Here is a 27,174-nt window from a genome sequence, read left to right as displayed (position 1 = left end):
ATGTGCGCAAACGTGAGCGCTGCTGTCCGCCGCCATTCAAAACAAACACTGGGCCCGGAACAAGGAAGTCGTGCACCTGTTGCTCCTGCCTTACTGTACCTTTCCACACGTACTGCGCTTTCTATAATCCAAGGTAAGAAACCTGTATTACCAGCTTCTAAGAATAACTCGACTTAAGTATCGATTCGGAAAAACTGCGTGCAGGAACCCGTCGCTGGGAAGGCGCCGACAGAATCAGATCCAGACACATCAGTATTCTGACTTCTTTTAACAGAAGAGTTGTGAAGCCTCATCATGGCAGACGCGGAGGATGAAGTAGTTAAAGGAAGTGAAGAGCAGCAGCAGCAGGCGGAGGAGGAGGTTGATCTCAGCTCCTCTCCGACCCCTCCGGAGGACTCTCAGACAGCTGCTGGCCGCAAAGGGGACGCGCAGGAGCGGCCAGCGGAGAGCGTGGCCACCTCGACCCAGGGCCGTCACCTACTGGTGGAGCCCACCCTGGACCAGTTTAAACTAAGGAAGTTCTTCGTGTTAAGGGTAAAATATCATCAGCGTTTCCTCTTGACGCAAAGTGCTCCCAGTAATATGTCACACATTTCTGTAAGCGCACTGACGCCTGGGTTAGACTTTTATTTAGAATACTTTCATTTTTTTAATACACTATCTTCTTTATTTACTATATTTAAGAGACACAACATATAATTTGTCATTTCATAGGACTCCATATGAGAAAGTAGCTCATCTGGCTCGAAGGAGCAAACTTCTTCTTTATGTTAGAAAAAAATGAGTATATAGGTTGGAATACCTTTTTTTACTTAAAAAAAAGTACCAACAACAAGCTGAACGTTATCAGGATCGCTAAGATTCTGTTCATTGGAGGCCTGTTGTTTTGGATTTTGATGGGAAATCAGTCATACCTGCTATGTTGCCAGGCCAGCTCAGCACCATCCTCAGATTACAGAATGACTGTCAAGAGCACCTCAATATGAACTCCTAATCTTTTCACTCGCTCCAGCTTGGCATTGAAATAATAAAACATAAAGTGCAAGACTGGCAGAGCATTCAAAACCAGAAATGCTCACAGATGACAGTGTGTTCTGCGCTGGAGTGTTCCCTTGTGTGTTCAAATACCTGACTTACTCACATTTCTACACGCTCGGCTCTCTTCGTTCGCAAACATTTTCACACGCCCGGGCTTCATGCTTATGTTTATTGTGATTTCGTTTGACACGCACACACGCTGACATTTTACTAGTCCCAGCTGCACATCTGCCTCAAAGATTACCCCTTAAGCTTTCTGTGCACACGTTGTGATTGTCACAATGGAAAATTAGAAAGTGACACCCGTGCATTTCTGTCTCCTCAGCCTGGCACTCTGAATCAGGCCATCAAAGACGTTGAAGCTCTGGTGAATGAGGAGGTAGATGGCAGCGTTCTCAGCGTTTGGCTGATGGCAGAGTGAGTTCATGAGATCATGTTCTGTTATACACCTCCATGTTTGAGTGCGCGGCGCCTTGTGTGCCAAGTGAAAACCTTTTACCTTTACCCTCAACCCCACACCATCACCCACATTTAGCATTTAGAAACACTATTAAACATTGAATAAAAGGCTAATAATTCATTATAATATAGTAGTACACTTGTACCAAAAGAATTTAAAAGTCTTTTTTTGAATGCATTTGTTTTGTTATAACCAGACTGGACAAAAGAGGTGGCACTAAATGAGTTGTGACTAAACATAAGTTTGTTTCCCTGGACTAAAAGGGAAATAAACCCACAGTAGAAACCAAGTCAAACAAAGTAAAAGAGGTCATACATTAAAGAGCAGAAAGGAAACATGACACCCAAAGTGCTGCAACATGTATAAAAGGATGAGTTCTGCTAGTCAGGGCTGTTTGCTTTAACCTAAGCCTAAGTCATTTGTAAAATCCATTTAAATGTTGTATCAGCTTTTACGTTTGAGTTGTTTTTATATATCGAGGTCGGTCGTTCATTTTCCCAAGGGGCCCGTGAGAAGCTGGGGCTGTTGTGGAGGGCCGCACAAATAATCTAAACTCGATTCTGCTCAATATTCATTTTATTTATTGATAAGCTTCTTGGTCTTTGCTCTCTACTTTGTGAAAATTAATTAATTAATCGATGACTGAAAACCACTAGAATAAATGAGCAATTTCATATTGTGTTCATTCATATGAATTAATTCAAATCATATTCTGTTCTGTCCTGACCTAGCTAACTCAAACTTGAACACAGGTGTATTCCAGTTACCGTAAGTTTTTCATGTCTTTGAGAGAACGATGTGATCGATTTACTAGTGGATAGTCCATTTGCACTTATTTTGAAAGTTCAGTTGCTGCTAATTCGCTAGCCTTTCCTGTCTCACCACACGCAGGTTGATCAGCTAATAGGTGGCTGTGGCTCAGGAAGTAATGCGGGATTGAAGGATGGTGGTTTGATCCCCGGCTCCTCCAATCTGCATGCCAAAGTAGCCTCAGGCGAGATACTGAACCCCGAGTTGCTCCTAATGCGCTCATCAGAATGTGAATGTGTGGGGTTTTTACATCTAAAACACTTAGATGTAGGAAAAAGTGTTTGTATGAATGTGTGTGTGAATTGTGGAGTTTGTGTGCATCCGCAGGATAAAATGGAAAGACAGCTGATATTTTATTTTTGCTATATTTCCAAATGTTTCTGTTCTCATCAAAGCCAAGAAAAAAACCCCTCCTCGAATACCTCTTAATCTCAAGCAGAGATAGTGATTGAACACAGAGCAACACAAAGTGACTGCAAGACATTTACAAAGTGCACTCGATGTGATGTCAGGTTGCATCACTCCTGCACAAGCTTTCAGGAAACATTTAAAAGGCTGGCCATGTGAGAATGAATAATGCATCCCAGTTTATGCGGTTCTGGGTACATACACACACACATGCACGTTAACGCCTGTCCTACATTTGGCCCGCTGTTATCATGGCCATAGAAGCCAGCGTAGGACTTCAAGCAACAGAAAGAGTGCATCATGTGGTAATTTTGCGACTCTGCTGCAGAATTTGCCCCAAGGGAGGCCGAAGACTTATGTCAGCAAAGCATGAGAAATTCCTCAAATTTGGCTTAGCTGAAGGTTGTCACTTGCTTTACAAAAAGTCGTCTCAATTGCTGTACATTTCTTATAATAGGGCCATCTTTTAAAAATACACTAGGTGGTGTTTTTTATGTAGGAAAAATGAGAGAAATAATGTTAGTTACACTATTTTCCATCAGTTAATTTTCAGAAAAGCCCCGGAAGATTCTTTAAGTTACTTAAAGACATACTTTACATACTTTGGGTAAATCTGGGCAATTAAATGCTTCTTTTGATTGTCCAGAGATAAAACCTGGTCTGTCCTGTTTTCTAGCTGGCTTTACTTTTAGCATACATAGATCTCATTGTCTCAGGATAGACTTGTGTCTTTTTACAATCTTCATGACAAGCCAAGCCATTTAGAAGCCACTGTGCCTTCATATTTAGCTTAGAGTTGCATGCAACCATATTTCTAAAGGGGCGGCAGCAATGTGGCAACCAGAGATAAAGACATGTCTGGGAAATTGTGTGAATTGTGGTAATGATAGATAGATATTTATCTCAGTTTTAAGCAACGCAGTTGAGCTCATTGATCAGCCGCCGCTCACCAACTCCTTTGAGATTTTAAGCTATGCTAACAGTCTGCTAGCTGTAGCAAAAGCTAGCGGAAAGAAAACAAACAATTTTTCAAAATGTACCCTACCAAACAGTGTGCAGGGTCCTGCAGAGGTACTTCCTGTCGGTTTCTGTCCTGACCAACAGTTTGTTTTGTCAGGCTCGAGTGCTTAACAGCATGTCAGCCCACCCACAGTGTGCATCACATCTGTAGCATGCTTGCTGCCCCGTGCCCAGTCAAGGTTAACTCATTTCATCAGCACAGTCACAGCTCTTCACCCACACCTTTCTATAAAGCTTTGACTGTTCAGTGAACTGTCTTCTCTGGCTTACGGATGCCAGCAGCAATCAGGAGTGTTTCACTCTGAGGTGACCAAGTGCGCCCAGCTCAGTGGGCTGTAAGAAAGGGAGCTTCTCCAAGAGAATCCATGCCACCACGAATTAGCTGTTCGCACAGCGGTGAGGGATGGAGTGTGTGGATGAATGTGTGTTTAATGATGGTTTTTTTGTGATTTCAATTAGTACTGCAAACATTTTTGGAGACATTTTGAGGGCATAAAAGAAAGCCCATTTTTCCAGTAAAAATGTAGGGCTTCAGAAATGCTTACATCCATATTGTATGATCTTTGCCCAGGGCATTTTTATTTTACTTCGTGAACTGTAAGAGTACATAATTGAGCAGCTCTACAATATGTGTGCGTGTGTGTTAACTTTATATGACCTCCAGAATTCCAATCATTTTTGGCTATTTTTGCTTATTTTTTAAACTTGCTGATGAAAAATGTAAAACATTTCATTAAGTGTTTTGTTTTGAAAGGTTTTTAGTGAAGTAATAAATGAGTGAGGTTGATTTTCTTGTTGCTGTTTCCTAATACCGCAATGCTGCTAATCCATCTTTATAGCAGGTGAATAAACAAGTTAGTTTACTTGAAGAAGACTATGACGAGTCAGTGAAAGCAAAATAACTTAAGAATACCTTTTGTTGGAAGCGGTTTGAGTGCTGACATTGTAATATTTGAATACTGAAGCTGAAATATTTTTTTATTTAACATTTAAAAACCTGCTTTTTTCTGTTCTGTTTTTCTTTTTGTTCTTGCTCACACACTGTTTGGTTGTTTCAGAGTGGATCACTGGAACAATGAAAAGGAGCGCATTGTTCTCATCACAGAATTCTCTCTCCTGGTCTTCAAGTACGACTTCATGATGTTCAACTGTGACCAGATGCAGAGGATCCCGCTTAACTTTGTGGACCGCATCTCCCACGGCACCTTCAGCTTCCCAAAGCGCTCCCTGCTGGAGTAAGTCCGCTCATTTTGTCCAACAGTAAAACGTGCCTTCTAAGCTTTAAGCTTTAAGATTCGAGTTACTGAGTAGGGTTAGTGGACTGTAAAAATGACATTCAAAAACAATACGACTGTCAGTTGATTACTAATGCTTATCATCTACAGTCCTGTGCATTTCTTTGCATTTTTCTGGAAAATTTAAATTAGGTGCAGGAATTAATTGAAATGTGCAAACATACATGGAAATACTTTACATAAGGCAAAGACAGTGTTTGTACTATCCTGCCAAGCTTGAAAGTCAATATTTAGTCTGACTTTTATTCGTCAACACAGGCTGAACTTTGTTATTCAGCTTTTTTGTCATTTCTTTAGGTAGTCTTCTTTTAGGTAGGCTTCTTAAAGGACAATCAAAGCTCCTTTTTGGATGTTGGCTGCCTTTTGTTTTTTTCTCTATCATGGTGATTCCACACTGCTAAAACAATGTTGAGGTCTGGGCTCTGTGGAGGCCAGTCCATGACTGTTAGTGCTCCATTGTGTGTTTTTTCTATTCAGGTATGTCTTACTGCATTGGTAGTGTGTTTAAGATCATTTTCATGCTAAAAATTAAGCTGTTGCCAATCAGATGTTTTGCAGATGATGTTATCTGTCCATCCATTTGCTTCCGATTATCCTTTTCAGGGTCTTGGGGGGCGCTGGAGCCTATCCCAGCTGTCTTAGGGCGAGAGTCGGGGTACATACTGGACAGGTCACCAGTCTGTTGCATGGCTAACACATAGAGACAGACAACCATTTGCACTCACATTCACACCTATGGGCAATTTAGGGTTTCCAATTAGCCTATCCCCACTAAGTGCTTGTCTTTGGACTGTGGGAGGAAGCCGGTGTTTCTGGAGAGAACCCACGCAAACACGGGGAGAACATGCAAACTGCACACAGAAAGACCTCGGCCTGATAGTGGAATTGAACTCAGGACCTTCTTGCTATGAGGCAACAGTGCTATGGTGGATCAAAATCAAATCATACTTTTCAGCTGTTGTAATTTCATCAGTTTTGACAAGATTGATCTGAAACACAACCCAAACCACGACAGACCATGTTTTACAGATGGCTCTCTGTACATGCCTACTATGATTTGAACCGAAAATGTCAAATTTGGCTTTATCTCTCCATCAGACCTGTTGTTACTGGCTTTCAGTCCAGTTCTTGTGTCATTTGGCATTCCTCAGCCTTTCCTTCCTCTTTCCCTTCCTTAGGAATGACAGCTGTAAATTCTGCTGAGAACATTCCTAATTAGGCTTCTGTGAACCGTTGCTTCCTGTTTCTTAAGGATATGACTCTACGATACTGTGTGCTATAGATAGTTTCTTAGGCCTGAAACTTCTTCTTTTGTCCTCCACTTGCCCAGTTTTCTTTTTTTATCGATTCAGCTAAATTAGAAATTAAAACATAAAGTAGTGGTTCTGTTGTTTAGTGGTTTACACGTTTGCCTAACAAGTGAAAGACCTTGAATCTAATGTTAACAAGGCCATTTCATGTAAAACAAATTTGCCAAATCATACGGAGCTACCTGCTGTGGTGAGCCTTTGTGAATAACAGATCAGCCAAAGTAGCTTTTTGCTATTAACGAATGCCCAAGGATGCAATTTGAAATCGTTTTTTGCTAAGTTGTCTGATTTGTTTGGGTTAGTTCAGAGAAAAAAGATCAAATAAAACCTCTGAAAATTGTCAGATGCAAGGACTGGACTGAAAATGGGAGAATAAGCAGCTAATGTCCATAGAGTAACTGAAAAAACAGAAGAACTATTGCTCAAGACCATTTTAAAAATGACTCCTTGTCTTGGTCCTAGGAAGCAAAATAAAAAGAGAAGGGGGAGCTCGAGAAATGTCCTGTATGCCTACAAATGTTTGCAGGAATTTCATATTGGTATTTAAACTGAGCAAACAGGGGTGTTAATTAAAGAAAAAAGCTTTTACTGTACAAAATTGAATGGGATTATGACGGTCATTTTAGTCCCTAAACTAGTTTGCTGACTTCAGACTTCAGACTTCAGAAGTTTAGAGTGTCGTGGCTCTGAATCATAACCACGAAAGCTTCTTGACACTACATTAAACTACTCTTTGTGGGGTTTAGTCGGTCATTAACAAACGAAAATGTCTACCTGGAGAATTATAAATATTAGCTCCAATTATCTTCACTCTGCTCTAATTTGTTTCACAAAGCTCAATTCCCCGTGAAGAATAAGTCCCTTTGCTTCATCATTAACCGTTACGCCTTAACGTTAAACATGCCCGGTCACATTTGTGGCCGGTCTGTAATCATCTCACAGCTGATTTTAATCTAGTATCATATAACACGGTGTCAAATTTAAAGAAACGTTAGAAGATGTAGGAGAAAGTGTGAAATGTGTGCGGCGGATCGGTGCAAGGAGCAAATGGGGACAGCATGGATGGCGAGAGTGTTTGCAGCAAGGTTTTTGAGGGTAAGGAGTGCAGAGCTGTCACTTGGAGCTGTCACTTAACTGATTAGTGGCAAAATTAATGCAGTCCTTTCATCTAAACCTTTTAAAGACGGCTCAGGGGATACCAAACCAACTAAAACTAATTTGATGAATAAAACGTAATGTGCTGTGAAGAGCTTAGAGAGCGCGGCCTTTATTGGAGGTTTTATCTCCGCGCATTACATTAAATTATACATAAAATGCTCGTGGAAGCCACCCGGGAGTCCGGCAGTAAAGAGACGGTTTCAAATGAGAAAGACTGGAGCCTCAAACATTTCCTCTTTCTGTCTTCATCTTCAGCACTCCTTCCCTTTCATTCCCCGTCTTCCTCTTCGTCTCTCCCCCAGGAAGTGTCTTCTTTTTTTTTTGTCTAGGTCGTTCCTATTTTGAGAGAAGCCGATCTACAGTAATGTTCATGTATATATGGAAATGAATCTTCCTGCTTCGCTCCTCTTTTGACGCTTCACGAAAACTTTGTTTCCACACGACACCTTAATACGAGGCCAGCTGGGGAGATGAGCTGCAGTGTTAATGATTCGTTTCTGAGTGATGGAGGAGCTCAGTGGCGAACAGAGAGAAGACAGAGCCAAAGTCATGACGTCATGTCCCCATAGCTCCTCTATGAGTTTCTGTTCACTCGAAACATGTGTCTCGCTAACACCCCAGGGCTTATGGGAAATGGTGTTCACTTAAGGTTGCATAAAACATGAATTTATAAAAAATAAACAACAATCTTAGGCGACTACAGTCGTATTGCGAAAGTCTTTATTGCAGTGCTGTACTTTGAGCTACCAATGTAAAAGTCAGAGAATCTTCTGTGTGGAGCCGATGTCCAGAGGAACACATCCATGTGACCTGCAGTACATATTTGGCTTAAGCCATGTGTTTTTGAATTGTGTCGTGACTTCACATCTTTGGACACAAAACAAAGCTGTGAAACTATTTAACTGTGATCTGCTGCTGGCAAATTTAATGCAGGTGTTCTAGTTACTTCCTGTGTATTTAAAATAGGGCTGCCACGATTTGTCGACTAGTCACGATTACGTCGACTATCAAAATCGTCGACGACTGATTTAATAGTCGACGCGTCGTTTGAAGCTTTGTAAGATCCCAAAAGACGCAGGAATAAGTAGCAGGATTTAAGAGTGTAATAACGGACTGAAACAGAAGATGGCAGCACTGCATGTACAAGGATGCCAGCTGCCGTTAAACCCCGAAGAAGAAGAAGAAGAAGCTGTGTCCCAGAAATCATAGCGCGGCCCAGCTTAGTTTCCAACAATGGCGGCAGCTAGTTAGTTTTAATATTACTCTTATTATTCTTTCTGGGTCAGAAAATAAACGTTTAACGTATTTTCAGGCGAGAATGTAGCTGTGTAAACCTCAAATATCGGCTCAGTTTATCAGGACACCACATATTTTCAAAAGCGCTCCGACGTTTTCGGAGACGTCTGTTACCCACTAGCTCGATAGCTAGCCGGGGGCTAGGTCACTAGCGCGGTGAGAACACCGGACTCCCGGCAAATTGTTTTCTAACCCACCGCCGTCTTTCGCTACTCAGGTTAAATATATATGAGTCACTTAGATAAATTAAAAATGTTGTTGTTTGGCTTTTTTTTTTTTGTATTTTATTTGTTCCTGAGTAAATCGGTTTGTCTGAGATTAAAGTTATAGTTTTTACACAGCTGAATAAACGTCAAGCAGACAGCTGATTATCAAAAGTGTGAGATGCTGGAGAATATACTCCGGTGTCCTGTTATATTTTAGATAGCAAGGAGTTCATTAAACTTCACCGAAACAATCTGCAAATTTCATTAAAATTGAATAAACTATCATCTTGTCTTTATTTTTAGTTAGCACCTTAAACACTTAAAGCTGTAAGCTAATGATAGTTATATAAGAGCAGATGCTGCTGGTGCAATAAGCTGTAGTTTTACGTCCAGTGGATGATGATCTGATTAGTCGACTAATCGCAAAAATAATCGGTGACTAGTCGACTATCAAAATAATCGTTTGTGGCAGCCCTAATTTAAAAACACAAACAATAATGCGGGGAAGTAATGATGGTGCAGTTTGCAGCGTTGTCGCCTTGCGTCTTACATCAGGAAGGTTCCTAGTTGGAATGTCTCTGCTCTCCCTGTAACAGACTAACCCAGGGGCCCCCAATCTCAGTCCACAAGGGCCGGTGTCCCTGCAGGTTTTAGATCTCACCTTGAGTCAACACACCTGAATCACATGATTAGTTCATTACCAGGCCTCTGGAGAACTTTAAGACATGTTGAGAAGGTAATTTATCCATTTAAATCAGCTGTGATGGATCAAGGACACATCTAAAAACTGCAGGGACACCAGCCCTCGTGTACTGGGGATTGGGGACCCCTGGACTAACCCAAAGTCAGCTGGGATTGTTTCCAGCACCTTTCTAGAAACCTTTGAATATATAGGTGGTCCAGAAAGTACTATATGTGTGGGTGAATTAGGGTGACCAGATTAAAAAATGCTGTAGTCATCGTTCCATCCACTGGGATACAAAGTGCTCGCCGTATGTTCACTGCATTTACTTAACGCAGGAGCTGGGAAAATTACATTCAAATACCTGCACCTATTTGTTTGCATTGTCTGTTGGGATCTGCTCACTATAGTGTAAACGAGCTTTGGATGGTCAGTATGACTGGAAAAGCACCCTTTAAATGCCTGTTGGTTCACATTCCCTTATCAGGAATATGCAATGCTCCACCTCCGTCTGCAATGTTGATCCCACCCAGCGGGGCTGCATTAATCAAATACAAAGGCTTCTTCTTCCTTTATAAATCAAAAAGCTCACAGAGTGATGAAACAATTCTTTTACTGACCTAGAGCAGAGAAATTCTGCTACCTGTGTGATTTTGTGCTGTTGTTCTTCGAGGCAGCCGCAGCGTGATTTGAATGCTGACAGTTGTCATATGACCACTTGATGTCAGTGTGCACCCTTGGTGAAGGGAAGGTTCAAGTCAGGAGCACGCCACATCACATTTCTTCATGTCATGTCATCATGGATGATGATAGGATCACGTCCAAACCCCTTTCATGGTATGGGATACGGCTCTGGCAAAAAATCAGCACATTGTCTGACCGCAGTGAGGCAGTTTGTGGCATTAAATGTACTACTGTTGGCTACATTTCTATATCAAAGGCACGGTATCAGAGAGATGACATCAAAGGATGACTCTTTAATTTGATTATTTCCATTTTTAGTCTGATTGCCTAAAAGTAATAATACAATTAAAGTTCCTGAGTGAAAGCACTTCTCTTAACAATTGACCTCAAGTGTTCCCAACCTCCTCAGAAATAAGCACATTGTGTGTGTGTGTGTGTGTGTGTGTGTGTGTGTGTGTGTGTGTGTGTGCACCCCACCAGTCTCCCGAAACCTTGATGATGTCACTGGAAACCGTGGAGGGAGTGTCAGTATTTTTAGTCCTGATTATTGTGTTTTCTTCACACATTCTCCAGGTGCACCCGTGAAGAAAAAGCACAGTTTCTTCTGCATCTGTGGGGAAAGATGTGTTTTAAGTGCCTTCTTTCCAAACTGTCTAGACAATCTAATTACCCAGCACATCATCTATTTTTTTTATTCCCGTCTGAGAGAGCTGGGTGTGGAGGTTTAAAGAAGCCCCGCTAGAGGTTGCTTCAGTAACTGTTGTAAGAAAAAATATATATTTAAGAGGGCTAGAAGTAATCCCAGCTCTGCTCTCCTTTGCTTCTCATCTGGTCGGATACTTTTCTCTCTATAAGGCTTCAGAATGTGTGTAGCCAACTATTATTTAGCCCCCATCTTCATCTGCTCAAGTTAGTTTTAATAAATAAAATGCTTCCTCATTAATACATGCGAGGTAATTAACTTGTTACAGATGAATGGTGTGTCAAACGTCTTTCTTCTGCTTTTAGGCTGTAGTGAAGTCATTCGACCACACCTATACAAACTAAAGCAGCATATACATTCAGACAGCAGGTGGCAGGCAGTACAAAGTAGGTACTTAATGTATCATCAGCAAAACACACAGTTGCAGACCTCATGAGATGAGCATTAAGTGAAAGCAGCTGCAGCTGTTGTAAACCAAAGCAGGCTAATTCCATATATTTGTATTATAACTCAGCTAGATTTTTCAATCTGTACATTTATCATAAAGAAAAATAAGAAAGTCTTTTGAACGTTACCTTTTGAACTCAAACTTGATGGGCAAATGTTCTATAGTTAGTCACATAAATACAAATTTGCAAAAATTGGAAGAGGAGGGAGGTTTTTCACATTTGTATCAGTAAAATTATGGAGAAAAGTGTTAAATAAATTTGTGCAAGTGCCACAGTCAACATCAAGTATGCAGTAAATGTTTGCTGAGCTTGCATGGTCCACCAGTGGATCCTTTATTTCCATTAAGGTGAAGTTACGGTGCTGCAGACATCTTTTTTTTGGTCTATGGTGTTGATGCTATGAATAGGTAGAATTTGGATTCATTGAAAAGTGAACAGGAAAGAAAACAGAAGCAGAGTTCACCACAGACACAAGAGAAGCACTAAAAATATCATGAGATGGACTATCAACTCATTACCAGGACCAGGACTTAGGAATGTGTTCAGTCTGTAGTCTTTTTAGATCAAGCTAAACAGTAAACCTGAAACACGTGCAAAAAAGGTTCAGTGGGCTTTGCCATAATTGCACTTTTAAAAACGCAAACTGTCCTCTGCATAAAATGCAAAATTAAAAAACAATCAGATTTGAATTTGCACAAGTGAAACAAAGCCCAGCAAAATCACATACGTAACTGTAAGAATATAATGCCTAGCTTTGTAGCTCTACCTGTACTGCAAGTCTTGTTCCAACTGTAAATACAACAGGAAACAAACAAGCTAAGAAGCCCAAAGCATAAATGAGGAGCAGAGTGTGTACGCAGGTTGCACCCGTGGTGTACAGTATGAATTAATAAACGGCAGTAGACTCAGACTCATGGTTTGGGGCAGGCCGCTGTAAATTCAAACACCTGGGGAGCAGCTTTCAGCCTGTGGACTCTGCTTTTTCACGGTGGAAACATCATTGCCAACAGCCTGCAGCTATGATATCGCAGCGTATGCACGACTGTATGTACAGTATCACGGCTGTGTGTTTTAGGCTTCAGAGGTTGCATAAGCAGTCTGATCATGTGTGCAGCTCAATTCCCCATCTTCTCTTTGTTTTTCTACGTACCAATCCACCTTTGCTTTTCATCTGTTTTTAGTCCTTTCAGTGCAACCTTGTTTGATGGATACATTTATGGATGGCTGACAAACCCGCAGGCTGTGTTGAGCAATCAGACCAGATTTGTTTATGTGCTCTTAGACAATGTGGGACACTTGCCATGATAACTGGAGCTGGGATTGATATTTATCTTGCATGTTGACTTATGAGTCCGAAGCGCTTGAAAGCCCAGTGAGGAATTTATCGTCACCTGCCCTAAAGCTCAGAAAACACATGCGTCTCTTAGGCATGTGTGCATTTTGTATAAACACTGTGTATTAAGTGGAACTGCAATGGGAAGGTCAGGGAAGGGTGGATTTCCCCAGTTTGACCTTTTTCTCGCCTTTATTTTGGTGCAAACCTTGAATCGGCCCTGATTGCCTGTTTTTCCAGTTGTGTGATTCGGTGGCTGTAACAAAATGAGGTGCAGTGAAAGTCCAACCCCAGCTCTGCCAAATAAACACAGTGAAAACTTCCAAGGCCTCTGGCTGGAAAGCCCAGCCCTGCTCTGCCTGTTTGGGCTGGTCCCTCTCACAGTGATAACTTACCTGTGGAATTCTCCAAAGCTTTTTTATATCCTCATTGATACTCGGGCAATAGGTGCGCACTTTTACAAAGGGCAGTGTGTACAAACCTAACTCCACCATCCTCACCCTTGGAGCTGAAATATAATCAGTCTTTTAGGCTGGGCTTTGCTTTTGTGCCATTTTTTCTTTTTCTACCTGCACAACATTTGCTCAGGAGGAGGCACAAAGTGTTCAGCAGCCACATTGTCATTTTGAAAGCACTTGTGTAAACAGGGCTAGATGATTGCATTATGATGCAGCCCCTCCCTGGGACCGTGACATATCAACAGCTACACCACTATTGTTTAGCCTCAGGTGTTTAATTCTGGTTGGCAGGAAGTGCTCTGTTGCACAAGGCATGTGGTAAAATGAGCACATAGGCATGACAGGTCATTAAGGAAACGAGAACACTGTTGGGAAATCATCTCCATCCTGATTTATTTCTCCTCTTTGTCGCCTTTTATTATATGCAAACCAGCAGGTACGTTTGCCACCAAAAACTGCGACCACTCACGCCACCTTGAGCCGTGACAGCCGCTGACAGAATCGCAGGATCCGTCTCAGGCTGCGTTCTACAGTTGCACTTTGCAAGCGACAGTTTGCAGTTTTTATTTAGTAAATTGCGCAAGTTGCCTCTTGAAATCTGTCTTCACTTCAGGGTCTCTGCATGGTGTTGAACACTGAAAAAACCTGAGTGTTTGTGCTTCCACGCATCCGTGCTACTTAAGCAGCGATCAGTAATGTGTGGGTTCAGTGTTATTTCATACCTGATTGTCAGTGTTAAAAATGTGCAGAAGGTTAATGAGTTAAATCCACAGTGTGGTGCAAATCGTCACAGGAATCTGTGATAGCGGGGGTGGTGTGTGGGCATTTGTCTTATCTCCAGTGATCATATCTGCCTTCCAAGAAAAAGTGAAAAACGCATCAGCTGCATATAAACAACATTACAAAAAAGCGTATAACTATAGAGGGGTGTTTAACAAAGAAACGCTAAAAGTTGGACTTGGAAAAATTAAATACAATGGGTTTTTTTTCAGGAATATATTCCGTCATCATAAAAGAAATCTTTAAACCACAGTAGACCAACAGTTATACAAATAATCAAGCCATTAAATGTTTTACTTTCAGATTCAAAATGATAACTAAATTTCCATTCAGTTCAATTTTATTTATATCATAGACCTTACAAAATTAGAGGGAAAACGCCCAAACCTCCCTCAGACAATATCAGTTTCATTTATTCCAGCATCAGCTTGAAAACAGATTTTGTTTTTTTTTTTGACAAAAACCCTAAAAACTGTAACGAGATCTCACATTTTACACAAAATAACTTCACACTATACCTTCAAATGACTCAGATCCAAAAGTACTTGGGGCAGCATCTCTCCCCCACCCAAGAGTGAGCAATCCAGTGGTTTCCAGCAGAAAACCTTGGTGCTGACATGGGTGATTGGGACCAACAGATGGGTCAACGGGAATGCAAACATTGTACTAGGAGGAAGAGAAAGATTAGTCTTAAGCTTTCACAGTCTTACACAGTCTTATCTATTTTCCAACTCTGACCTGTGGTCATGAGATCTGGATGAAGACCAATAGAATAAGGCCACAGGTACAGCGCCGTAATGAGGTGGGGCTCAACCTTGGAAATAGAACGAGGAGATCGACCATCTGGTGGAAAATCATAGTAAATTTACTGCTTCCTCTTGTTTAGTGGAGCTAGTTGTTTTTCGGGTATTTGACAAGGATTTCTGCTGCACACCTACCTTCGGAGGTTATCCAGGCGGGGAGGTTATATATCATCTGGCCTAGGAACGCCTCAGGATCCCCGAGGAGGAACTGTCAAATGTTACTGGGAAAAGGACGGCTGGAATGCTACCATGACGTGTCTTTGGTTCAGGGGAAGATGAATGAATGTATGGATGATTGGATGATTGGTAGTAACTTCTTTCATACATTTCCAACAGGCAAACTGAGCATAGCTTTAGTTCTGTATGGTCACAGAGTTAATCCAAGCCTGCAATCCCCACCAATCATCTGATGGATCCTCTCATGTCCTTTTGAAAAATGCAATACAGGATGCACTATGCAAGTTGTCTTAGCCTGCCTACAATTTTTGGTGGCCCTGCAAACAGGTTTGCAACCCACCCCAACCTCAGCTCCTCTGTTTCATTTCTTATTTGTGCCATCTTTGACTTACTTATTTACTCTGTGTTATGAGGGTCTTAATGCTGTTCACGGTGCTTTAGGCTTTCAGTGGGTGTTTGTGTGAAAGTGCAGTTAATCCCAGAACTGAAACCACCAAACATGAATGACTGCAAGTAAAGACTGTGATATCGTTTTGACTAAAGCAGTCTTCACAGAGCTTCTGGTCTTCTTTCACTTTTGGTTGACTTCACTGTGTAGCTGTTTATGTCTTGCTTTCATGATTTATTGTGTAATGCTTTATGTGTAGTGTTTCTAACTTGCATGTCCTGCAGAACAGGAACCTTCTGCAAACTAGTTTAAACTCAGTCAGTTGACTTAAATGTTCAATGTTACCTGAACTTCTCCTGACATAAAAATGGTGATGCCACCATTTTTGCTTTTGTTCTACTGACGAAATGTTCTGAAGAAAAAGCAAAACATATACAGCAGTTAATTCCCCGCTGCTTTTCTTCTTAATTATCTTTAGAAGGATAATGAAGCTGCTGCAACAGTATTCTTTTTGTTGTTCAACCGCAGATGCAATGGACGGAGTAGTCAAACCTGTTGCAGCAAGTTTGTCAAGCCGCTGTTTTGAGTAAATGTTTATTTGGTACCTGCCGTGTTAAACAGACACTACAAAAAAACAGGGATGGTTGTGTAGCTGGTTTTGTATGTATGGTTATGTAAATCCCTCAACTGTGTTCTAGTTCAGTAGGTCAAATAAGCTCAAAACAACTCTGTTGCAATTACTGCGCAAGTAGATCAGACTTTAAAAAATAAATGTTCATGCCTTCATTTTTTAATTATGTAGCCCCAGTGTTAACTCCAGTACCTCCTCTCTAAAGCTGCAGTCCTGCCCACCTACAACACCATCCGATTTTTACATTTTTAAACCTTTCTTTATCAGACCGCATACATTCTGCTCTGAATCAATTATCTGGGCTTTCACAGTGTGATGGTCTCGCCTCACTTTTCAGCAGATATTGGGGATCTTATGCCTCCTGTTTATCTGCTAAATGATCTTTCTTCCTCCTCACACTGCAAGAAAACACTTTAACTCGCTCGTTAAAGTGGAAGAACATCTGTAAGTAATGTTTCCTTTAAATAAACCATCACTTACCAGAGACTGAGACTCAGTGTATCAACCTGCATAATAATCCGAAACACATTGTTTTACTTATTACACCGCAGTAATCACATTATTGGCAAATTCAGCCGCCACAAATACTGTTGCTTTACATCTATTCTTCTGCTCTTTAAAGCTCTCTGCAAGTAGTCGTGCATTTTTCCAAGCAACGCGCCATCAGAGAGATTTTAGTGCTGCGGGGAACACTGTTACTCCTCCGTGTTCGCTGAGGTAACATCAGGGGTTAAAGTGGGATTTGGCAGGTTGGAGCCACCTGGGTGCAGCAGGGAAACAAAACATACACCCAAAATAACTCCAAATTATTTTGTACTGTGACATCCAGTAGAGTTTTTCTTGGAGCAGCGCCTTTAACAATAATCAGGTGTTTAATTTGTTCTCCTGTCTCACCTCTCGTCTTGGCAAAGCAGCAAATTAATTTCTTTACTAATTAAATACTTAGTAGAGAAGGAAATGTCCCTGGATATTTGTTTTTTACTCCTAGATGTGAAGAAAGGAGAACAAATGTAGGTGTCGGATCTGTACAAAGGAGAAGATCTCAAAGAGTAACATGCAGCATCCTTGTTAATTGCCTTAGCTCTGCTGTATCGATGTTCAGTTTCTAAAAGATATGTGTAAGCTTTTTGCTAGGGCTGAACGATTATGGAAAATAATCTAATTGCGATTTTTTGCCCCAATATTGCGATTGCGATGCGATATGCGATTATTTTTTAAGGTCTTTGTCTTCTGTATTATTAAACAAAGACAAGCAATACATCATATAGTATGGCCAATACTATATTACATTAATTTTAAACTGTTCTTTCCTGGAAGACAGACCTCTGTTATGATGACATGAGGTGATGCATGAATTGATGACTGACATTTTTATTTAACTTCTTCAATCACAACAGTATATTTGAACATACACAATAGTTTATTTTTAGCTTACAAACATCTGAGCATAAAGTGCTGACAAGGAACCCTGGTGTAAACATTAAAATGAAAGTCAGTACAATGTGCAGATTGCAGAAATATACATAAAAAAAATCTGTGGCTTTACCACACTCAGTTTTTCGACATCTGTGAACTACTAGACAGTCATTCAATTAAAAAATAATATTAAATAAATAAAACTAATAAATAAAAAATACACACATCTTACTGATCTCTGCAGTCAGTAACATTACACATAAAGTGCAAACATAATAGCAATTGTATAAACACACACACAAACACGCCTTTAAAGTTTAAAGGCGTGAAATTGGACGGTCTAGCCTTCTGATTCAGAAGGCTAGTTCTGATTAGCGTCACCGCTGTCTCGGTGGAGTTTAATAAACTCGGCCGTCTGCTTCTTGCTATCTAAAATATAACCAGACACTGGTGTAAATTCTCGACTGTCTCATACTTCTGTTTAATAAGTTTTCTGTTTGACGTTTAGTCAGCTGTGTGAAAACCAAGGAGGAACCCACCCGGGGGATTAATAAAGTTTTATTTTATCTAATCTAATAACTTTAATCTCAGCCAAACCGATTTACTCACGAACAAACAAAACACTGAAAAAAGCCCAACAATAACATTTTTAGGTTGTCTAAGTGACTTATATATTACGTTTAACCCGAGCAGCGAAACTCCGCGGTGATCTGAAAATGACGTGCCGGGAGTTGTGCCGTTCTCGGCCGCATCAGTAACCCTCGAGCTCCCGGCTAGCTGTCGAGCTGGTGGGTAGCAGACGCCTCTGAAAACGTCGAAGCACTTTTGCAAATATGGGATATCTTGATAAACCGAGCAGATATTTGATGTTTACACAACTACTTTCTCGCCTGAAAATATGTTAAAAGTTTATTTTGTGACCCAGAAAGATTAGTATGAGTAATTTTAAAACTTAGTAGCGGCCGCCATTGCTGGAAACTGGAGTTTGGCTGGGCCGCGCTATGAATTCTGGGATATGGTAGTAATTTGGACAGCCTTCGGCGCGTCGCTGTGACGTAATCGGTCTACAAATGCGGCCTCAGGAGGATGCAGCCCATGAATTTGGACATGTCCAGAGTATAATCGCAGCCTTTGCGGTTAGAAAATTGCACTTGATCATGTCGCGATATTATCGCAAATGCGATATATCGTTCAGCCCTACTTTTTGCTATTGATGTTGTTTTTTTAAGCTTGCACTTAAATTTTCATTTCCATGGATAACTCAAAACGTTACCAGGTGTTTTTCACAGAGGTTTTGAAATGAATGAAGTCATGTGTAAATTTTCTTAGATATATTTATGATTTGATTTGACTTTCTGAAAGGTGCAGAGGGGCTGCGTGGGACTCTCTTTGACCTTGTTCCTTTTGAGTAGTAGCAGCAGTACTATTAGTGAGTCCTCTGTAGCAGAGTAAACAGAGAATTATGGCGATCTTTGCAAAATGTGGAGCAACACTACCATCATTTCAAAGACGGGATCTGTGAGTGTTTAGACGTCTGTTTGCTCTCAGTCTTCTGAGGTTTCATTAAACAGAAAATATATGACTAGAGGGCTTTTTCATTAAAACCTACAGTATTTACTTTAGAAGGACTAAAGAAAGAACAGCAGAATAAAGAGAATATGATGAGCACGCTGTGGATTACCTCTGAGCGTGGCAAACATGAGATTGCCCTCACATTAAGTATTTACCCCGAGGACAGATCAGTGCAGATTTGTATTATTCTAACGTTGTTAATACAAAACCAGCAGGTCTGCTTGTCCCCTTTAGGGACATAAGTGAAACAAAATGATACACGAATATGTAGGAATTAAATATCAGAAGGTTGCTGTGTGTTTTATTTGTGCATGTAAAATGTTTACTGTACAGTGTTTGGCAGGTTTTTTTGGGTACACCTCAGAGCTTTATTTGTTTTTTGAGGCAGATTATTCATCAGCTAAAAATCACTGCAGTAGATAAAATCTAATCAGAACAAAAACTGTTTTGTTTTTTTTTCAGTTTAACAGGCTAATTTCTTAAGAAAATAACTTTTTAATGCTTGATAATAATCTAATTTACGGATTAATACAACCCACTTCCTCTATAACACTTGATATCCTGTTTGTTTGCTTTTAATTGAAGGAGTAAAAAACTGGCGATATAATAAAAACAGAACTTTAATCTATATTACTTTAAACCTTTTTACATTGTTTCAGAGCTAACCAGTTAGCTTAGTTGTAGATTATGTTATAATATATCTTATTAACAGCAATTTTGATTTTGATCTCAGCGTGTCACAGATTTCTTTTTTATGGTCATCTTCTACACAAAGAACCTCTAATATGATGGAGAACTCCAACCCTCTGGACTTCCTGTTTCACTGATCTAACCTGTGACCATGAAGACAACAGCCTGCTGTACAGCAGTCCAAATTAGTTTAGCCTAAACTAAACTACTGTACACTTCCTAGTAGGGCTGTGCGATATGACCAAACTCTCATATCCCGATATAAGAATTCTATCGTCCGATAACGATATAAATCACAAAAATGTAACATTTTCTGTAAATTCTGTGAATCTCGTGCAGCTCGACTTGCGGGAAGTGTTTCCAGCTGCGCGTCATGTAGCTGGAGTCGAGTGTTTTAACCGATGCATGAAACTATACATTTTTAGACATAAGTTGTAACGGCCGCCGTTTTATTTGTGAGTATTTATTACACGGCGGGAAAAGCCTGTTCTAACGTTTGAGTCTAAGGTTTATTTTTTAGCACCTGGCAGCTCTTTTTTACTTCTCATCCGTAAACAATCTGCTCTTTCACATGATTCAGTTTATTTTGAAAAGTCTGAACAGGATCTTGAGCTTTATTGTGAAAGGTTTATGTGGAACATAAACAAGCGGACACGCGATGCTGTTACCATCGTTGTTGCTAACCACAAGCATAAAAACAGGCACTTGTCCATCCACAGTGTGGTTATATAAAATAAAAGAGAAAGAGAGAACTTTAAGAAATTTATATAGCCACTACAGTGACCATCAAAACGATTAAAAAATATTGACGTAAACAATAGCGTAAAATGAAACAATAGACGTTTTTACATCGTCATCCGATACATATCGTTATATCGAACAGCCCTAATTCCTAGCATTTTCATTGGATAGATGATTACAATTCAATTTGTTTTTCAAATTATTTCAGAACATGTAATAACCAGATAAATTCAGCGGCACATGATGTTCACATCCATGAAAAATCCAGAATGTCAGCTTAGTTTTCACTTTATCAAATGTCACTTAAAATAATCTTTCATCCTACTCTTAGATCTTTCTCCATCTCTTTTTTTAAACTTTTTTCTCCCTGGAAAATTCAGCAGCTTGAACCATCGGCTTGCAGGCAGATGACGATCCAAACAGAAACAGTTTGTGTGTTTGCTGATTTTTTGCTAAACTGTTTGAAGCACCGCACTGGAGATTACCTGCCACTCTGCACAGAGCTATTCCATTTATGCTCCTTCCACTTTCATTTTTTATGTTTTAGTAAACTAAAATTTTGAAACATTTGGGTTAACATGCAAAAAAACCCCAAACATTTGTTTATTTTCCATAAATTTTTAAACTGTAACTGAGATTTAATACAAACTCCACTAGGTTTACTAGAAACTGCCAGTTGATCGCTAATAGAACAGAATTAATTGGCTGACTGACAGATCAAACCCCACCCCCCAGGTGTGTGAGGCTGCACTGAGCTGAGGATTTCCCCTCACAGCTGACAGGTTTACTGGATGATGATTTTGGATAAAATTTATGCTGTTTATTTGCATCTTATGCAAGAGAAATGTGTGATAAACATTTTTCAGATACAGTTCTGAGAGATATTTGCAGACAGTGAAGCTAAGATAACAAACATTGGAAATATTGGAAAGTCCAGTTGTTCTTGATGGCGTCAGTGCTCGGCTGTTTTTGTGTGTAGCCGGGATTCGTCACATATGCTGAATTTCCACAACTTTATTGACATCTGCGTGCATGAATGCGTTGCAGGGATGAGAAAGAAACATGTATATGGTATAAGCGGGACTGTGGGATGAGGGTAGCAAGTGTCTCCACACCATGAAAAATAAACCTGCTTGACATTATTTTGTATTTAACTGACCATCAGATTTGACTGACGGTGCTGGAACACAATTCTGGATCATTCTCTCTCACTTTGTCCTCGGGCTGTGTGCCTATGAAAAAGAGTAATCGAGAAAGTGTGACTGAGGGTTCTGGTCCACCGATTGCTGAGTAAAAACACCACTACGGCTGACACGATTCAGTATTACCCAGCCCGAATGCAGTTAATGCTCATTTGGCTTGATTAGGAACTTTAACACTATTTACCTCAGTTAAAACCTGTAAGCAAAAAAATGAGTCAGTGTTTTTTAAGTGTCACCTGTAATTGTCACCTGTAAGCATCTATGGTATCTGTCTCTGTTTGTGCAGTGAGGCAGCGAAGCATGGCTCCCAGCGCAAAATAACACAAGGACTTGTTTGTTTGAACGCAGCCCTTTTATCACTCATCTGATGAAGGTTCAGTCGGTTGTCACTGGCAGAGGAGAACACTTTATCATGTTTGCGTTTTGGTGCGTTTTCAGGAGAAACGGAGAAGGGGTGCGAGTCTTCTGGGACCGGCTGAGAGAGCCTTCCTTTACCTCCAGGTGGAACCCCTTCGCCACTGACTTCCCCTTCATCACATTCACGTACCACCCCGTGAGAAAGATCAGCGATGTCTTCACTGCTCTCACTGATGTAAGTTGATTAAGCATGCATGGATCTCTATAGATCACACACAAAACATTTTCCAGTTTATCTCGTGATGTAAGTAGATGTGGTTTATTTGGAGTTTATTTCCAGTAGCAGTGTCCTGGTTCTATGCAGTGCTTTGCATGCTTTTTGAAGTATCCCCCTGTGTAGGTTTCAGTCTGTACCCTATAGACGTGGGTCCAAGCACTGCACCTTCAATTCCACGTAATCTTCTTTAATCTTAATGTAAACATTTTCCAATAGGAGCTTTTCCTGTGAAGGCTGGCACAGGGTGAGGACTCAGATTTCTCAAAACAGTTCAAGTGCACAGCTGCATGACTCCCTTCTGTGAGTGCAACATACCTATTTGTAATTTGGATGAATTGATCCATCAAGTGAACAAAAATGAAACCGTGTGCTGGGAGTCCCTGTCTGGCGAAATGAGTCAGCACTGCGAAATAACTAGCTGGAATTAGCCATCAGATAACACCTGATGTGTAATTCATCATTTTCAACACCTAATGAGCTACTGAAGATAAACACCCATCTGAATCTATGCAGCGGTTAAAGTTGAATTTGGCAGGTGGAAGAATCCTAACCCTCACCCCTAGTTAATAGAAAGCAGTGGAATTTGTCAAGTGAGGCAAAACTGATCTAATCTAAGAGTGAGCACAGACACCACAACCGGTTCTTCACCACTCCAACACATTGCATTACTGCAGATTACAGTACCATGCAAGGGTCTGAAGTCATCCCTCATTTCTATGTATTTTACTTCCAATCAGCCATACTTACTCTTTTAATTTAAAAGTGGTCTAGAGCAATCGTTCTTCAGGCTTTCTAATGGTCCTTCTTTGGACACTGGCTGCTTTTTCACTCATTTTGGTTCCAATCCTTGTCCCTTGTCCCTTTTAAAAGCGACAAATCAAAGAACAGTTTTTAGAAAACGTTGTTAATCCACCTTGACACTGACCTATGAATCATTCAAACACAAAAAAGCCGACACATAACAAACAGCTTGGCAGTTTTAAATTGTAAAAACGGTCTCCTAACAGCAGTTTGTTGTGAATTACATTTGATGGTATGAAATCACCAGATAATACCAGCAGCACATCGTGTCCTGATGCGCTGTCTGATTAATAAAGATCTGTAAAAGGAATCGCTTTAAATTTACAGCTCATAAAATGTGAGTTCTTAACTTGTGCAACTAATCTCGCAGGTCTCTCCCGCGTCCTTTCACTCTTGCATCTTTCCCCATCTCTGAGTTGCATTATCATACATTAACATTTTATTTATCAAATACAGCCTCTGTACTTTCAGCTCACTGACAGGCTGTATATAAAAGTACACAGAAACATTTGTTGAGCTTCATGAAACGTTGCATTTGAAATTCCGTTCCACTTCAAAACAAGCTGCTTGGTTTTATTTTCACTTCTGCATAGATTAAGAGTTACAAAAAATAGTGTCGTGACACTTCTGCGTGGATGAACACATGACGGATGGAAAGGAGGGAAAGCATCGTTTAAAGGTGTTGGAACAGCAACTTAAACGACTGGATTTTAGGTTTCAGGTTAGGGAGACTCTTCGCGATGACACTGAAGACCATTAAGGGGAAATTTGTGCAGAACTTCAGTATAAGATGTTTATGGGCAGATACTACAGACGATGTAATGTGTGGCGGAAATTAGAGGATGGGTTTTTTCTCAGCATATGTCCCATATTGTGTTGAGTTGTCGTGTCAATACAGTCAATGGATGCGATTTAGAGTCTTTAATATTTTATATCGCTGACAAATCCAGCCTTTTCACAAACGTGAGTATATTTCGGATTAAACATCTCACTCTTTATTAAGATTCTGCCATACAATGTCATTCTAGCTAAATCAATTGATAGATTTTCTTTCAGTTAGCATCAAAACAGTCCTTTTATTAGCACCATCTGGCCTTTAACCTCCTAGGACCTGGCGTCCACATATGTGGACATCACATTTTTGGTTATTTAGCCCAAAATACTCAATTTTGCTCTACAAGGGCCTGATATCCACTTACGAGGACATTATGCTGCTACTGTTCTATCAAAATTTAAACGAATATCCTCATATGTGGCTCTTATTTGTCTTAGAAACAAAAATAAGGTAAAAAAAAATCTGGTAATTCTTTGTTTTTACATTCATCGGGTCCCAATCAGCCCAAATATCAAAGAGAAATTAAAAATGCATGCCGTGGAAGAGTTCAGGTCTTAGGAGGTTAAACTAATTAAAACACATCTTCCAGGTTGGAACATTGTGTTCTCAGCATGTTTTCACTGTCTGGTATTTTAGATCACTTGATTTCATTTATTTATTCTTGTCTTATTTGTTTTAATGCTCTTAGACACTTGGGTTTAATCTCAAGAGATTGCTGTTTAAATCAACGTTTAAAAAAGAAGTTCAGAGAATACGAGTGAGATGCAGAAAGGTTTAGATGTTAATAAGACATCAGTTCTTTTACTTCTTTCACCCCAGGGTGAAAAGCATCAAAGGGAAATTGCTGCACCCACATATTGCGCTATTACTCACGCATTTACTCAGGTAGGAGTCATCAGTGCAGTCACAGACACAGCCAGGAGTTAGACCCAGCCTTCACAACTGGTTTGCTTAACAGTAAACCTGTTGCAAACAAGCTCCACCTAATTAAAATAAGTCTAGTTTAATTTTTTTCTGAGATATTCAAGCACAGATTATCTTGTGCCTTCAAACTAAAGGAGTCTGAGCCTATAGTAGGACAACTAAGGGATGGTTCTCCTGAATCCAGACTGGATAGTAATAATGTTCTACATGATCATTCAGGACTTTGTATCTAAGGAGAAGGCTTTGTGATTAAACTTTGGATTTTAAAGGAAACCAATGAACAGAAACTAATATTATGTGGTCTGTCTTTCTTACCCCTGTTACTTGTCTCACTGCAGCATTTAAAATCAACCGAAGTCTTTTTAGAGAGCTTGTACAACAACCTGATAATGAATAACAATAGTTCAGCCTAGAAGTAACAAATACATGAGCTAGTTAGTCCCAGTGTCACTCTGAGATAGGATATGTAACAGGATCAGTATTGATACTGGTCAGATAAAAAGAAAGCAGGGATTATGTTCCTGAGGGTTTCTTTTTAGGGAGAAATAGAAGAAGCTTAGTTTAGAAAATTCATTAAGACATGTCCAGAGTTTAATCAATTGATTTGTCATCTGGCTTAATTTCTAAACATAACTGGATATTATCTGCATAGCTTTGACAATTTATGATACATTTTGTAATATTATCTTAGAGAAGCATGTATATTGTAAAAATGCATGAGTCTCAGCATTGAACCCTGTGGAACTCCATGACCAACCTTTATGTGTAAGGAAGACTCCTGATTTACAGGAACAAACTGAAATCTATTAGGCAAGTTTTCAGCATTTTATTATCTTTCAATCTAATAAATGACTTTTTTCTGTCCTTAAAAAGCTACATATAGTCCTTTGTAGTAAAAAAAAAAAAAGCAGGATTTGGGTGTTTAGTGATATAAACGAAAAACCACAAAGCAAAAAAGTGTGCAGACAGCAAAGTGCTCTGAATTCTCTGTATTTCTGATTTTCCTGTTCTCTGGTCCACAGGTCGAAAAGTTTCGTGAACAGCTGAAGGATGCAGCACAGAAAGTCCACACCTTGAAGCCGATTCCCGGGAAAGCCAATGGCGTGCTGGTCCTTAACCAGCCCATTCAAATCGAGGCCTATGTGGGCTTCATGTCTTTCCTGGGGAACGAAAACAAACTGGGCTACTGTATGGCTCGAGGAAACTTGGGCTTCTAATCTCTTTAGCATTTAATAGAATCATACTGTTTGCTCTCATTTATAAGCCTTTAATTCATGTTAATTTGTTTACAGGCAGCTCATATTTTACAAAGATTGGCAAGAAAATTCTTTTTTTTTCTTCGTTTCACATGTTTTTTAGTATGTTTAATGTGAGCTTCAAACAACTGCGTGATCACCCCCACTGCTTATTACCAGTGTATGGTGTCTGAGCGCTCAGAAATATCCACATTTCAACACCGCTCTTCACTGGATGATGGATCCCCCGCTGCTCTCAAGGAGCTTTGTATTTGCTCCTCAGTGATATGGTAATTCAACTCTTTTGCAATGAGACTCCTTTCTTCCACCCCCGGTGTCTCTGCTAAAAGCTCATTCCCATGCCATTCAGCCCCTTAGAGATTCACTGGAGCATTGGGCCGCATTTGTCAGCTTAGTTTTATCATTCACATGTATTTTTGCAGTGCATACAGTCCTGGAATTTCCCCTTGATTTGTGTGTTTACCGTACGCTCTGCCTTGATTGGCATTATGTGTTTGTCAGGATGGAACAGAAATAAAACAAAAGTGGTATGAAGCATGCAGCTCTCTTTATGCAAATTCCTGTACACTGCTTGTGTTTTTGTTTTTTTGTTTTTAAATCATGCAGTTGGCTTTACCTGTTTAAGGGGAGTTAAGTTCCAGTGGGTTTAGGAACAGCAACACTACAGCAAACAACTACTGAGAACTTACATGAACTCCTTCCACCTCATCCTCTGAGATTCAGGGAGTTGTTTGTTTGTTTTAAACACCTGTAGTATATTAATAAAGGCCTGCAACATTCTATTTTCAATGTTAATGACTCCATATTGTAAAGTATGACTTGCATTAGCATGTGAACTAAAGGTATATTATACTTCTCTGCAGTTGCTGTGTTTTCCACTAGTGGGCGATGTCATGTGTAGTACATTAGTTGCTAGCCTCACCTCTTAGCTATAGACGTTCTTCTTTTTCATGAATCTCATTGACTAAGTTGACTCTGGTCTGGCCCATCACTTAATTTTAGATAAGACACAAC

The 27,174-nt window shown here is 40.1% G+C and overlaps 1 protein-coding gene across 2 annotated transcripts; it reads left to right on the top strand.

Annotated features, from left to right (window-relative positions):
• On the top strand, positions 1-26,942 carry tprg1 (tumor protein p63 regulated 1). 2 transcript variants are annotated; one of them, XM_026159681.1, is made up of 6 exons: positions 1-133; positions 275-534; positions 1,364-1,455; positions 4,795-4,971; positions 22,149-22,302; positions 25,927-26,942. In XM_026159681.1, the coding sequence occupies exons 2-6, from the start codon at positions 295-297 to the stop codon at positions 26,119-26,121; spliced, it is 858 nt and encodes a 285-aa protein (XP_026015466.1). In that variant the 5' UTR covers positions 1-133; positions 275-294; the 3' UTR covers positions 26,122-26,942. The 2 variants fall into 2 exon arrangements, with proteins under 2 accessions (XP_026015466.1, XP_026015467.1); XM_026159682.1 differs by lacking the exon at positions 1-133 and having other exon boundaries at positions 142-534.
• Positions 26,943-27,174: the final 232 nt, after the last annotated feature.

This window comes from Astatotilapia calliptera, chromosome 23 (assembly GCF_900246225.1).
Source record: "Astatotilapia calliptera chromosome 23, fAstCal1.2, whole genome shotgun sequence".
Taxonomy (NCBI): Eukaryota; Metazoa; Chordata; class Actinopteri; order Cichliformes; family Cichlidae; genus Astatotilapia; species Astatotilapia calliptera.
This window is presented reverse-complemented; position numbering and strand designations above follow the sequence as displayed.